Consider the following 15819-nt stretch of genomic DNA (forward strand, 5'->3'; position numbering starts at 1 on the left):
GTTACATACTGATCATGCTATTTTGCAGCTAAAACACAGTATAGAACAATTTTTGGGGTAGGAAGTTTAATACTTCTGTTTATTTGAACACATGTAGCAAACACCCTATAAGAATGAAGAGAATAGAGCATTCCACAAACAGGTTTCTAGAAGAGTACAGTTCTAGCTTCCCTGACTGCAACATTAGTCCATCAGCACTCTCCATTTCTCAATATTTTGAATTCAGCACCAGAAGGGCCTCTGACTGGATAGCTTGCTCCCGAAAGTATGGACGATACTGATTGGGAAGGAAAGAAATTAAGATGTAGAGTGAATATTACACTGACCTAAAATTATCCTGTTGGCTTTCATGTAACATCCTGGACAGTTTAGTTTTCTCTCAGATTAGAAAGATCCTGGGAATATAATGCTCTTAATAACTTCTTAACCATGTGCTATGTTACTTCAAATCGGTACAAGTAAATATAATCTTTATGTTGCACTCAACATTACATTGCAAGTGCCCTCACAGTATTCCCCTTCAAAGACCAAGTACGTAAGGATACAGGAGATATTACTTCAAATTTTTCAATGACTGTATATAAATTAAATGAATTCTGTATGGACAGGTGAAAAAGCAGACAACAGTTTATTAACTATAATTTCAAAAAAAATACGTAGGAACATACATTAAAGAACTGAGCTTGAATAGGTTGCTCTCTCTGCTCCACAATTACTTAATTCTCCAGGATTTTAAGGAAAAAAAATCATCATAGATGTGATCACATGGATTGTCCTGGAAACATCTTATTCTCCGAATTGAATACACAGTCAGAAAATGAACTTGAGAAAATCATCCTATAGTTACAAATATTCTCCATTTTCATGGCTGAAGTAGACTTTCTTGTAATGACAAGACATTCATTTGGTAGAGTTTGATCTACAAAACTGATTCCCCCCCCCCCACCAAGATGAACACAATGCTTGTTGTCATTAAGACTTATTTATTTAAAAAAGTGGGAAGTTATGCCCAACTACAGAACTTGCTGCTATATTTTCTTTCAGTTGTTTAGCCCAAATCCTGTTTACTTTTGCTATAAGTAGTAATGTGAACATGATTTGACATTTAGCTTCAATTTTCTGTACACATGTATGATCAGCCTGTCTTTATTATCAGCAATGCATCTGAAGTCAAATCTCAAAACATGATCCTTAGAACAAAATGCATGGAATAAGAGTTCACTATGAGCATTAACATTTTATAGTCGGAATCTGAGCAATTCCCGGAACAGACACATTACCTTTAGCTCTAAAGCCACAGGTATAAACAAAATAAAGGTGCTGAAATGCCATTCCAAGTCTCTTTATCAAGATTTCTTTTTCAATTTGCTCTTCAATGGATTTGGATGGACAGAAAGTACAACAGTTGGGAACTGCAGGGTTAAATCACCTGTGCCATAATATATTAAATTACAAGGAATGCTGATGTTTCCTCATTGAACCATTAGCATAACTGTGAAGATGTTTTTACAGAGCCTCTGCACTAATCTTTTTTCAAGTCCCAAATTCCCCACTAGTTCAGCTCCAACAGTATGAGCAGCAGCAGGAGCTTTAATGTAGGCTGGACTCTGAATGCGCACCAGTATTTAAGCACCATGTTGTCTAAGCCCACTCAGAGGAGATCTACCAGACATCATGCTGAAAATGCTGGTGGCCAACAGTGCTTTATCTACTCTACAGCTTTCAGTATTGCTACCACCTGTGGAGCTTAACTGGTAGCAGCAGCTACAATAATGAGATTGGACAAAAAAAGCCTAATGGAGAGGCGGGGCCATACTTTCCAACTTGGGACTAAACTGCAGACTGCTTACCAGAGGCAAAGCTTCCACTTAAATCAATAGAGTTTGGCCAGTATACATTCCTGGGATGTTATGCTACAGCTATGTTCCTAAAGCCTTGAAACTCATTTGTACATTTCTTTAATGTACAGCAGCAGTATTCATTTTGGACTCATGAAGATGGTAATAGCACAGTTTCTACATTACTTCTTACAACATACCTCCACTCTGTTATCTCTTCCATATTTCAAAAGGCATGCGCACCCCCCCCTATAGTTGCTGTTTTTATTTATTTATTTATTTTTGGTAGGATGGAAAGAGTTCTTGCCCACTGATGCCTAAGTAATTATCATATCCTTGTTTCATTTTTATTATGTGCATATATCTGTATATATTCTAGGCAGGGGATCATTGAGATGCTGTTGTAAATCTAACAAATAGCTGAATTCCAGCAATATTACAAATCACTGCAGCAAAACTGGAGTAATTTTAGATACAGCATCATGTTTAAGAACTTGTTCACTGTTTTATATAATACTTGGGTTCTACTATAGATTTTTAAGAATGTAAGTAAATGATCTGAAGTTGTTCTCTCTGCTTCCTCTAGTTTTAATGTTGTTTCTCTTTTTTCCTTATAACTCAGCCCCTCTTTTCCCTTCCCAGTTTAACTTCCTGTTTTCCTGCTCTCCTCGAGTGCCAACACCAGAAGAGTAGTTGTGGGTGCTGCTTTAATTTTTGCTTCCCCATAATCCTTGCAGTTTTGAAACTTTTACTTTTTATTTAAAACATTTAAAATTGTGAAGTTTTCAAAGCTGCAGAAATTAAGAAGTGAAAATTAAAGGCAAAAAGTACCATGGCAGTTTCAGGGATGGACTGGAACTGTTAGAATTTCCAATAAAATGGATAATTACAGGCTTTCCTAACATCACGCCCATGAGTTACATGGCTTTACTAGTGGGTTTACTAGTAATCACTTTATGTTGGAAATTGGTATATTTTATAGGTTTTCTTAAAGAGAGTTTTCACATAAACTGGTATTTGTTGGTTCCAAAGGGTAACAAATATAGACCAAAATCTGCCAATGAACAAGAAGACATGCAAATAGGATTTACAAAACAACCCTTTATATATGTGGATGGATGGGGTTTACATTGTATAAACAGAAAATCTCACCTCAAAGTTTGGTTTTAGGTTAGGAGAATTTATAGGATTACAAATGCAGTATTATATACATTGATATTAAGTTAAGCCGGTCCATATTTTACATTCAGCAATTCAAATAATATATTAGACAGAGAGGAAAAAAATCCTCATAAATTTTTATTTTAGTCATCAAAGCACAATCCTTTCTCATCTTCATCGGTGGAATCTGCATAGGATTCAAGGGTATTATATATGAAAGGGTAAAGCTTCACATCTGGTCCTGGAGTAGAACAGCTTCTGCATTCTTCATTATAATATCTGAGTAACAGCCTGTAAACATCCCCTTGAAAATGAAAAGAAATAAAACCAATGCACATTTCTAAAATTACTGCATCATACTATAAGTATGTATATATTCACAACTAACAACTGTGTACTGGGTACAGGCCACAGGATCTGCATTTACATGGATTTCAATGGCAAGGAACATTGTTCAGGGCAGGGGTCTCAAACACGTGGCCCGCAGGGCTATTTCCTGTGGTCTGCCAAGCGGCCTGCGCCCATCCCCCCCGGCCTACTTCCAGGTGAGGGGTGGGCAAACTACAGCTGCAGGGTTGCCCCCCCTCAGGCCCTGTGCCACTCCCTGAAGCGGCTGGCATCACGTCCCTGCAGCAGGGGTGGGGGGAAGCAGAGGGCTCCATCCGTGTGTTCCCCTGGCTTCCAGGCACCACCCCCACCTTCAGCTCCCAGTGGCTGAGAACAGGGAACCGCGACCAATGGGAGCTTCAGGGGAGGTACCTGGAGGCGCGGCAAGCAGCATGCGGAGCCCTGCGTCCTCCCTCCCCCAGGGGCTGCAGGGACATGGTTCCAACTACTTCCTGGAGCGGAGCGGAGCGGGGCCGGGGGCCAGCAGCCTGCCCTGGCCCCAGTGTGCGCCGCTGGCACCCTGGAGCCCAAAGCCCTCCTGCACGCCGCCCCCCAACTCCCTGCCCTGAGCCCCCTGCCTGCACCCCAACCCCCTGCCCTGAGCCCCCTGCCTGCATCTCATCCCCCTGCTGCACCCCAACCCCCTGCCCTGAGCCCCCTGCCACATCCCATACCCTTCCTGCATCCCAACCCCCTGCCCTGAGCTCCCTGCCTGAATCCCAACCCTTGCTGCACCTAAACTCCCTTCCCTGAGCCCCCGCCACACCCCTCATGTACCCTCTGGGGTCAGGGAGGGGGTGCAGTTGGGGTGGGGACTTTAGGAAAGGGGTTGAATGGGGGCAGGGAAGGGGTGGGAAGAGGCGGGGCCTCATGGAAGGGATGGAGTGGGGGCAGGGCCGGGGCAGCGAGGGTGTGTGTGTGTCAGTGATGCGGCCCTCAGGCAAATGAACTAGCCCTCATGTGGCCATCCTGGCCATTTGAGTCTGAGACCTCTGCTTTAGGGGAAGTGAAGGGGCAGCAGCTCTTATTTCAGTGTGCAGGCTGGAAGTGCAGACCAAGAGGGACTGTGCCATAACCTGTGGTTTGCGAGCTACTTGAAAACAAGGGTTTGGGTCCCCCTCAACTTCTCAGTTCCTTGCACGAAATCCATTGCTTGCACCACTCCTTGCACAAAATTACCTGAGCTCTGAGCAAGGAGTGGTGAACTATGTACACAGTAACTATGTGTATATACACTTCATAAATTTAAACAACAAAACCGTTACTGAATGGATTATTTTTTGAAGTGATTTGGAAAGACCTAAATTTAGAGCTCTGTTTCCCACAAAGAAGTTAGAGACACTACTATCAGCAGGGCAACGAATGTAGCTTCTTGTGCACTGCTATTGAGTCCCAATGACTTTAAATCTGGCCCTAAATCAGGGCTTCTGGGACAGGGCTCATAATACCATACCAGAACAGTACGAGGAACAAAAATGTGGGTCCTGTTTTTTTTTTTAAAAGACAGAAAAGCATTTCAAATTCTATGTAGAGCTTTGGCAGCCTTCAGTTACCATAAACTAAATTATATGATGGCACATGTTTATTATCTACCACTTTTTCAGGTATAGCTTCTTGCATAGACCTGTAATGTTGAGGTTTCCTTTACTTAAATTCAGCACTTAAGATCCTAGTATTTACATTTCTTACTGTTCAGCTTTCACAATGGAAATGGATTTATTCCTCTTTGTATTTCACAGAGGAGAGAGACTGTTTTACACTTACCGACAGTTTGGCCCTTCTCAGTGAGAAAGGTGTACATGTTGTAAATATCTCTCATCAGCTCAGCATCTCCAAAGGTAAAATAAACCACATCTCGCCCAGCTTCTGCAGCTGCAAGGATTTGTATTAAGGCTGCAGCACATAAATAAATAAATATATAAATAAAAACACAAACCAAAAACAAACCAGAGGATAAGGATAAGACAATTTATTATAGAAGTAGAGTAATTTGTGGTCTAAATTTAAGGTTGGGAGCTTTCACAACTAATAATCACACCATATAGTATTCTTCATCTGAAGATCTTAAAGCCTACTTTTTGTAAAACTGCAAGCATCATTCCACTTAAAACAAAATATAACCAGAAACTGAAGATCAGAGCAGGATTCTTTATATGGAAAACAGGGAGACTACTTCCTTCCAAAGAGTAAAATTATGTAAGTATTCATGTTAAGAAACCTTACTTAGCATGACAGGCACTTTACATATTATTTAATCACATGTTTAGTTCAATCAGCCTACAATGTTCCAAAGGATGGATCTCTATCAACTGCTGAATGTATGGAGGGTTACCATTATTTCTTCTCTCTGGACATATACTTGTCTGAATGCTAATCTTTCCATTTACAATGTCCGTCAGGGATATTATCCACTCCATGCTCACCAGGTGGAAGATAATGAAGAATTTTATTTTAAACAAAAATATGACATAGGGAATTATCCTTGCATTCACACCTGGCAGGGCAAAGCACACTAGTAAGGTATTCATTGTTCAGCTAGGAGGAAGAATCTTTCCCATTTTATTTAATACAGACAAATTTAACATCCTACGCTCTTTAATCAAAGGGTACTTTTAAACCCAGAACTAAATTTTTCATTACACTCATCACATATACGATCAATCTCAATTTGGGGATAATACTAAACCAACAGCCTATGGATTTGGAAATACTTCAGTAGTTCTGTTTTATAAAGGGCCTAATGAACTAACCTGCATAGGAGAACTGAATCTAATGAATCTTCACATTTAGGCCAAATGAACTATGCAACTGCACCTTGCACTAGGAGCATGGGAAGTAAATTGCTTTCCACCCGAGTTTTTACTTTTAATTGCTAAAAATCTGTAAATTTGGCACTCATGAAAGCGAGGGATAAACAGCGGTGGCCTCAGTCAGAATCCCACCATGCAAGCCTTCCCTTTCCCTTCTCACCTCTGCTAGGGCCTGATCCAATGTCCTTTGAAGCTAATGGAAAAAACCTCCCTTTGGTTTATCACTTTACTTTTTTGAACAGATTTTTTCAGGTTAGAGAACTTTGTATAAAAACAGTGATCTGGGTAGTTGAGAAGTACCTTGGCTCTCATGTAATCACAAACAACATACCCCATTAAAATACATTTTCATAACACTCTGAAGGTACTGAACATTTAGCATTTATTTTAGTTATCTCAGACCTTGCTCTTTCCTTTTAACTGGAACATACTGGAAAACTGGTTAAGTATTTTAAAACAATCCAGAAACAATTCCTTTCTGTACAAGAAGCATCCCTTCAGATTATTCCCCCCAAACTAGCATAATGGAACCATGAAACCTAAGTGAAACCTTTCAGCAGTACTGCAATATAGGATTATGATTTTCTATTAGATTTTTCTAAAGAAAAAACTAAGGTGGCCTGGATAAAGTGTTCCAGTAGGAATCTACAGAATTAAGGGCAGATCTACTTCATGGAACTATAGAAACGAGTGTAGAGGCCAAACAGCTTTTGTGCAAAGAAATGTAGAGGACATGGGAACAACACTGAACAGTGCAGTTCAGAAAGATAAAAAAAGCCTACTTCACAATAGTAAAGCAGAATTTTTTGAAGGAGACTAAAAAGGGGCATTTCTATGAACAGCCAATTCTGTGATAACTTTAAATCAGTTATTGCCCCACCTCAGGCTGATCATATTTGATACAAAGTAGAAATTAATCCAAATCAAAACCTTGCCTCCAAGCACCCCAAACTTTGGGAAGATTTAGATGTAGATCCAAACTTTGTAGCTCAGTTGTATCTCTAGCTGATAGACAGACAGATATTACCACATATGTGTACGCAGCCAGATAAGCTCACCTTTTACATATTCAAAATATCTATGCTCATAGCTTAAGATCATTGAAAAATGTCACAAACAAGCTGAAATCTACTTTAAAAAGTCTTATTTAGCCAACATAGCATTCCTCTATTTATAATAGGGATAATTTTCTCTCTTTATATTGCAGTTTGTTGCATTCTCAGGTTATTCACTGTGACCTTGATTCAGACTATATTTTCAATACAATAGCTTTTCTTTAATGCATGACACTCAATCATGCTGGAGTGTAATTAAGGCTTCTAGAACAAATGTACTATTTTGTTTTTTAAAAAAATATAGAATAATGAAGTTGCCCTGAAACATCTGCAGAATCTTGTGGTAGAACATTTGGAGATGAAGACTACTTTGTCTTTTTAATCATCTGTGAAAATGAATTCATATCTCAAAACAGAATGTAATAAGTAGTCTGAATTTGGCCAGGAATTACCACTTCAATTCTCAAGAAGAGAATCATGGGATTTTAAAATGACCAGAAGCTGGTCAAGTTCTTAGTTTTGCCCCATTTTTTATTCAAAAAAAATTTGTTTTAACCCTTCAAGTATCATATCAGCACCAACTCAGGGAAAAATAAAAAGTCACATACTGAATCATAATACCTCTTGTGCATCACCTAGCTGTTCCCCAATTCTACCAACCAAGTACTGACACAGCCAAACCCTGGTTAGAGCCTCAACCAACTCTAACGGATGTCTTTTCACCAATTTCAGTGGATCAGCCCCAAAGTTTATAATATCTGATGGAAGCACAGCGTAAGATTAGAGCAGCGGTTCTTAAACCCTGGGTCAGGACCCCAAGTAGGTCATGACTCCTTTTGAATGGGGTTGCCAGGGCTGGCTTAGACTTGCTGGGGCCCGAGGCTGAAGCCAAAGCCTGATGGCTTCAGCCCTGGGCGGCAGGACTCAGGTTGCAGGCCCCCTGCCTGGGGCTGAAACCCTTGAGCTTCAGCTTTGCACGCCCCCCACCCCGTTCTGAGTGGTGGGCTCAGGCTTTGCCCACCCCCTCAGGGCAGTGGGGCTTGGGCGGGCTGAGGTTGTGAGGGTGGTGAAGTAATTTTTGTTGTCAGAAGGAGGTCGCGGTGCAATGAAGTTTGAGAACCCTGGGATTAGAGGATACATGTGTATATTCTGATCTGTATTCTCAACACAGTAGCAGCAGCAAAACTTGCTTTCAAGTGGTACTAAATTGAGAATCTCAGCTCTGAAAAATCATAGAGGGATACAGAAAGTAAGGCAAATTCCACCAATAGGTAGAGAAAGTGGCTCTTGTCAGACTAGAGATAATTATAGCACTTTGCTTACTGAAGATCAGGTTATAAACATTTTCTAACATCAACAGGCTACAGCATTAGTGAACAAAAGTCAAATAAAATTAAACTTCTGTGCATATACTGTAACTGAAGAAAAGCTTATTTATGCTTCATAACATAATTTATATTTGTTTAATTTGTTATAATTCTGCCATGCCCTTATACTCTCACTCTCTCTAATGTCCTCTAATTTGCATCAACTAAAACACTGAATTTTATTTTATTTTATTTTTTTTTTCCCAAAGGTAATGCCTCTCTCCTCAAGAAATCTGCTGGGACAGTCTTGCTTAGCCATCCCCACGCTGGACCTCTGCATGACTAGAAGAAAGGTATTTTCAGTGAAGGACCATCAATTGTAAAGTTCATGTCCACTGTTGGTCCAATCATGCGTTAGTCAAGCAATCATATTTCTAGCAGAAACCCATACATTTTGGGATTACACTGGGATATTGCATTTCAGGCTAAAAAGAGCTCTTACTCAAATTAAAAGATTTATTAAAACTCCCTAACTTGAACTGTCCATCAAAGATGATCACAGATTGCAGCAGATTTGGCTCTTTGTATTGATGGTCTGAACCTGATAATCTATTTTACTTAATGGAAAACAAAAAACAGTTGTCACGAAATCAATGAACATGGAGTGAAAAATAGGCTCTCACTAAGTAACACACATTTGGAAAGAAAACTAATGAAGCTGGCAGCCTGAAGAGCATGATGCTTACATTTAGTTTCTAACATAATCACTAAGCCATAGTTATAAAGCTAACTTTTGAAAATATTTTTTCACCTCAAACACCTGACAATAAGCAGCAAAATATGCCAATTTCTGTTTAGATTTAAATTATGTTAAATTATAACTATGCAGAACTAGATCTGGGGATTTACTAATCCAGAATCCAAACAAGTGCTTGATTTACAAGTACCCACAAAATGGGAAGCAGTCCCAAATTAATCCAGGACTTTGGGGTCTGCTACAGGCTGAGTGCCTTGATTAAGGACAGGGCAAGAGAAATTGAGGGATTTGGTTGCAAGGAAGGAGAAATTTAAGAGACTTCAGGTCCCAAGAATACATGTAGGAAGGCAGACATCAGGAGGCATTTATAGAGGCTTCAAAGGAAGCTATGTTTCCTGTCTTTTTCTGAAGATGATGTCAAATACGTTGCACTGGCAATTGGTACCCTCAAAGTGGTAGAGGAGAAAATGGGGCATAAGTTCTCCTAGAATGCAACTCATTCTTATCAGCCAACAATCTCCAATATCATACTTTACATTTTACATCTTCAGAGTGCTATACAGACATTAACCCTCACATCGGGTAGATGGGAAGGTATCAACCCTCTTTTGCTCAGATTAGGAGCCCGCTTAAGGCAGGGGCCACTAATGCTTTTCCTGTAAAAAACAGTGCAAATATACACTGGATAACCAAGAAAAGAATGAGAATAACTTGTAACAGATGGAAGAAACGGAGGGTGAGGCAAACTGTTGCTGCAAACTGTGCTTGCAAATAACTGCAGGCACTATTTTGCAACCAACATGATTTGCACCTGCATTTTAGGTCATTTAGGTATCTAAGCACTGTACCTGATTTGTGAGTACAACTAGGTAATTAAGACAGCTTTGTGGGCCCATAAATTAAGGTCCACTTAAGATCAGGCTCAAAGTTTGGCCCAGAGAGGTTTGGCCCAAAGCCACAGAATGTGCCAGTGGCAGCAACAATTTAAAACTCAAATTCTTGGCTCTCATTCCCGTGCTCATTCCATTTGACCTTTCCTGTCAAAACAGAATTACACCCTCCTCCCACTATAAAGTGCAAAATACATGAATTGAAGAACAAGCATGTTCCTTTTTGGATTAGTACAGATGGTTTTAGTACTACTCCAGCCCTTGCTATGAAAAAGCATTTGAATTTTTGAGACTTTTAAAGAGGGAGGAATACAAACTTATTTCCTTCTAAACCTAAAATAGAAAGCTTACTCCAACCTGACATTTGATTCATTCTGTCCTTAAAGCACTGCTATTATTTACCTTTCAACCTGGAATCGCCACCAAAGGCACCACATCCCCAGTTTCCTGTAGCTACTGCTGAAAGATGCTGAGGGGGAACAGCAGGTCGAGCGAAGCCACAGTATGCCTGCAGGCAGACAAAAGGCACATCAACAGAGGAGGTTTTTGACAGTAGTTCTGATGCTATATTCTTAAGCTTAGTGTTAGATAACAGTAATCTGCATCTTTATTCTACTGTTTTCTAGTAACCTAAAATTCAATATATCTTCAGGCTGGCTTAAAAGTGAAAGTTAACATATTAGTTTGTTGGCAAATGAGCAATGATAGGCAAAGGAAACATTTAAAGTGAAAATCAGATAGGAAAACAAAATTCTAGTTATTTCCCCAGCAATGAGGAGGAGCAGGGAATCCCTCATGCCCTACGTAGAATTCCAAGAATATCTGTAAAACAAATGTCTTTCATTCTATAAGATCCTAAGGCACTTTACATATTTAAATGTAATGTGTTCTCTGTATTTACTGAAAGCTCACATGGTCCACTTGAAATCTTTCCAGCGAAACAGCTACACTATGCTACAGTTTAGCAAAGAAAGAGGATACTTGTACTCAGTTGAAACTGGAGGGCCTATATAGGTAAATGGGAAATAATTTCTTAAACTGAATGTGGCTGAGACACTGGGATTAACCCTACTTGTATGGAAAATGCCATGGTCTCTTTAAATTACCATAGTGGTCAGGGCCTAGTTTTTGTGTCTCATCTGAAAGCAGTACAGTACTAGTACACACCATACTGGGGCTTCAGTTCAATATCTACTCAGAGGGAAGAGTACCACCTTCCAAACTATTATTCAGGTTCCAGAGGGCTTCTATCCAAGCACAGTTATTTGTAGTTTTTCTGCATAATCCCCTTTATCCTATGCAACTCCTGCTGCCCTAGGCCCTGCATAATTGTCACCTTTCAAGGATAAGGAAGTATTTCATTTCTGGATTTCACAAAACTACAAGTTAGATTAGCTATAGGTTTAAAATGGTAGAATCCTTTCTTACTGTGCCTCTCTCATATACCAGTACTGTAAAGTTAAAACAAAATCTGTCCTTTTTATTTTTTAAGGTTGTTTGTTTGTTTGGGTCTTTTGACCACCCAATTGTTTCTCATAAAGGTGTAAAATCTTTTCTCACCAGTTAAGCAATCAGAATTTAGAGACCATGACCCAGAAAGGACCAGCTTGTGATTTGCCAGCTACCATAGCAATCGAAGACAAAAGAAACTCATCTGAGCCAAGCAAACCGAATGACCTTAAAGAAAAGGAGACAAATTTTCCCAGCACTAAATTAAATGTAATGAAGCATTTTTGAGATTGCTTGTGAAGTGAAAACTTGAAAAGCCTATCACTGATCCACACATGGAATATTATGAGACCACTATGCAACAGCAGGACTAATCTGTTCCATGTTCTTTAAAGCTCTGAAACTGAGAATAAAATACAAAAAGCCATCTTAAAATACAAGTCTTATATAATATTAAGTGAGGGAAGGAAGGGAAAAACCTGACAGTCACTCACAAATCTTGGATAAAGAAAGATGCTCCTACAAAAGACCCAAGGGAGAAAAAGGGCAAATCTCTTCATGAAATTTTTACAAAGGTACAAAAATGTATTGAACACATTGTCTAGTACGGATTAGTAAACCTGGTTTTTCGCCCCCAAGTAGTCTGTAAATTCTGACAGATATTAGTTATGATTTGGCAGTACACCATTATTCAAAGTTTACAACAGAGAGCTTAAACAACAGTTCACAAATTACCTGTTCCATCAGATGCATGTGGCTTTTTAAAGTCTCTCTCAAGTCAGAAATATTGGTGTGCTCAATGACTGGAGCAGGTTTGTGAAAAATGACAGCACCTAGCAAACCATTACACAGCTGTGTGGAAAATAAACCTCCCCCACTGAAAGAACTGGATTTGCATTGGAACAAGACAGCCATTTTGTTTCTGTGTTTGTTTGTTTATTTGCAGGAAGGAGTGAGACATGTATTTTTGAAGTACACAGAGAAAATACATGGAGAACATAGAAACTGCCTTTATATTCTCTCTCACTCTCCTAGCTAACAACAGATTGAAGCGCTCCAGAAGTAGCAAGCTGAGTGCCTGGAGTACCTCTCATTGCTCCACAATGATCCTTATAGCCAATATAAGAGTGGAACTGTCTTGGTCATAAAATATCTCGAATTTCTATACAATGATAAGTGATGCTCTGCTGGAACTTAAAAAGATCAAGTTGCATCTGGATAATTAAGCTATAAAGTATCACCAGGGACAGCCTATTATTAACTAGCACTATTCTCAAGGGAATCATGATGATAATACAGTAGCCCTGTGTACTATCTTACTATTACATTTCTTACATTGTGTATTTGCAAATCTTAACATTGAAATCAGGCACAGTGGATGCCTTAGAATTCTAAACAGCTGATCTTGGACAACATTAATCAGTTTTTTCAGGGATGGATTAAACCAGGTGTACAGCCAGTTATATTATAGTTATCTTAAGTTTGGTTAAAAAATAATGTACTTGCTTTATAGTTTCTGGCTAGTAAGCAGAAAAAGACCCTAATCAGCAAATAAAGGCAGGCTGTGAGAATAATTAGTAGTAGTAGTAGTTGTAGTGTAGGGAGGATGTATGGTTCAAAAATAACTAATAAAAAGCTGCAGTAGCAAGTCAAAGAAAAACTGCCTTAAAACCTTTTTTCTTCAAAAGAAACGAGCACAAACCTTCCCACTGTTCTGCTGGTAAGCAAGAAGATGGGAGTATACAAGAAAGGAAGGGAAAAAGCAAGGATAAATTGCTTCAAACTGGGCTTTTGCTACCACTAGCAAGTTAGCTGATGGGTATAAAGAGAGCCATGAATCTGATGGGTATAAAGAGAGCCATGAATCTGAAAGTTCTTTGTCAGACCCTACCTGATCATTCTGGAGCACACTAGGATAAGACGGTTTTCCCTGGGTCTGACCTGTTTTTAAATATACTGATCATATGCTTATGAATAATTTGTTACTGTACTGGCTGCACTGACTGCTTATCTTTACGCTGTTAGGCATGTTTTGAGCAATTGTATAAATACCACCTGTCCTTTGGACTTAAGAAAGAAATTTATGGCTGAATTAGTGTTTGGTGATCTCCTATATTAATATTAATTTCAAATAATATTAATAATTCCAACACAATGAATAGGTGTCAGTCCCAACAAACTGCCTCTTGGGAAAACTGAGTGACAACTAACATCTGGTCCCACCAAGATAAGTGCAGCTTAAAAAGGAGATACAGTACCAAATTATAAGATAGGATCCTTTTAAAAAATAAAACCACTCCATTACATGTCTCTCTCAATTACTTCTTAATGCTTAATAACAGAAGAGAAGTATAATAGAACTGTGGGAGTTAATGGATACTGATCTCTATCCTATGATGGGGTGCCATTCTTGTATAAACAGGTATTTGATGGCCTAAATAAATAAATGGTCTAATTAATTAAATCATAATACATTTTAGATAAGAAGAAATTGTAACACATTGTTTTTTCCACACCACACAAAATATTAACTCTCTTGGTTTAGATAAACTGACTGAAAACCAATGTAGACAAATACTGCTGTATACTCCAGCAATATGTTGTCTTCAGAAGGCATGGTGATTTCTAGTATGATTTAGTATAGAATTCCTCCTTACATTTGAATTTACCTTACTTAATTGAATGTAAAATCTATTTCACTCAGCAGTTGGCTTAGCATTTTCCTCAGATATGATTAACCTGTTCATGTTGAACTACCACTGCCTAACAGGAGTTCTAAACAGAAGAAAATGCATGCATTTATCCTAATATATGAAAGGATTTGCATCTATCAATATGATTGATAAGTTTAGTCTGATCTCAAATGCATTGGGGAGGGCGATTTAGTTTTCCAATTAAACTGCCACTGAAGTTTACTAAATTCATTTATTGTCTTTTTCAGGGCTTATTTCATTAGCATCAGTGATGGAATGATGTGATGTATGTTACTTTATACAAGAAAAACAGGTTTTTAAACTAAAATTAGTCTTGATCGGTGTACATCAGTTTTGGAAAAATTACCTTAAAAGTGGTATTTCCTTTTCAGTTGGAAGATTAATGAAAAGCTTCCTATACTTGCTTGAATTGACTTACATATCCGCAATAGGACCTGATCCTGAAAGGTGCTGAATGCTTCAATTCCCACTAATGTAAAATGGAAACTGAGGTTTCCCACTACCTTTCACAGTAGGGCCTATACAGTACATATGTACACCTGCTAAAGATTAATTACAAGGCATAGAAATTAATGAAAAACCTGTCTTGTTTATTAAAAAAAAAAAAGTTGCAGCTAAAGATACCTGTAGCAGGAAAGTATACCAAGAATGTAGAGTATCATCAGAATTCAGTGTTTACTTGGTTTCTAGATGAGGCTAGGATCTGATCCATAATAAAGCAGGAGACTTCCCTCTCCAGTGTCTGATTGAAAATAGAAACTTAAGTTGGATACTCATTTAGAAGAGGAAAAATTAGTCCAGAATCTGGTCATGAATTAGAAACTGCGGGCAGGGGTGGGGGAGATGGGGAAAGAGAAGGAAACAATATCAGTATTGTTAACCATCAATCTATAAAAATATGAGGTACTGTACTTTTTTTTGGTTTCTTTAAAATCTAGGGCAGACTAAATTCATTACAGTTAACCAATCAAATATAAATTGCAGGAAATATTGGTAGTGGTAACTTTTTAGTTCTGGCCTTAGAATTTTTGAAAAACGTTATTGGGAAGATTTGGACAGATCTATTAGTTTCCATTTAGAAAATTAAAAAATGTATGCCAAGACAGTAACCATTTACCAACAAACATTCTATCTGGCATGCTTAAACTTTAATCTTACTATTGCAAAATATGATGGATACCCTATTATGAAACGATACTGTAATTAAACAAGATGTCCCCTTCAAAGGAGTTGCTGATGTTGCAAGAACTATGGGAAAGCATAACTCCAACATTAATGAAATGGCTGTAAATAATGGTCCTTAGAAGTTACTGGCCTTGTTGAGTTCTCTTCTAATTTTCTCAGGAACAAACTGATCAAGGAAACGTCTGAAGTGAAATGCATCGATAGCAACAATTTCAGTGCAGCGCCTCTGCCATTCATCCCTACGTTGGGAAAAGGAGGACAGCAAA

General features: G+C 38.7%; 1 protein-coding gene across 10 annotated transcripts in view; it reads right to left on the reverse strand.

The window, feature by feature from the left end:
- Nucleotides 1–1217: 1217 nt before the first annotated feature.
- PARG (poly(ADP-ribose) glycohydrolase) overlaps nucleotides 1218–15819 on the reverse strand; it is a 131586-nt gene continuing 116984 nt past the window's right edge. For 8 of the 10 annotated variants that reach the window (XM_050958570.1, XM_050958567.1, XM_050958564.1 and 5 more), the window contains 4 exons: nucleotides 15684–15792; nucleotides 10608–10713; nucleotides 5151–5279; nucleotides 1218–3303 (listed from right to left, as the gene is read on the reverse strand). In XM_050958570.1, the coding sequence (XP_050814527.1) occupies nucleotides 3143–3303; nucleotides 5151–5279; nucleotides 10608–10713; nucleotides 15684–15792 (505 nt within the window). In that variant the 3' untranslated portion in view covers nucleotides 1218–3142. Of the gene's footprint in view, nucleotides 3304–5150; nucleotides 5280–10607; nucleotides 10714–14992; nucleotides 15111–15683; nucleotides 15793–15819 lie in introns of those variants that run through there. The other 2 variants (XR_007775087.1, XM_050958569.1) reach the window with 2 other exon arrangements.

Source organism: Gopherus flavomarginatus, chromosome 6, assembly GCF_025201925.1.
Source record: "Gopherus flavomarginatus isolate rGopFla2 chromosome 6, rGopFla2.mat.asm, whole genome shotgun sequence".
Classification (NCBI taxonomy): domain Eukaryota; kingdom Metazoa; phylum Chordata; order Testudines; family Testudinidae; genus Gopherus; species Gopherus flavomarginatus.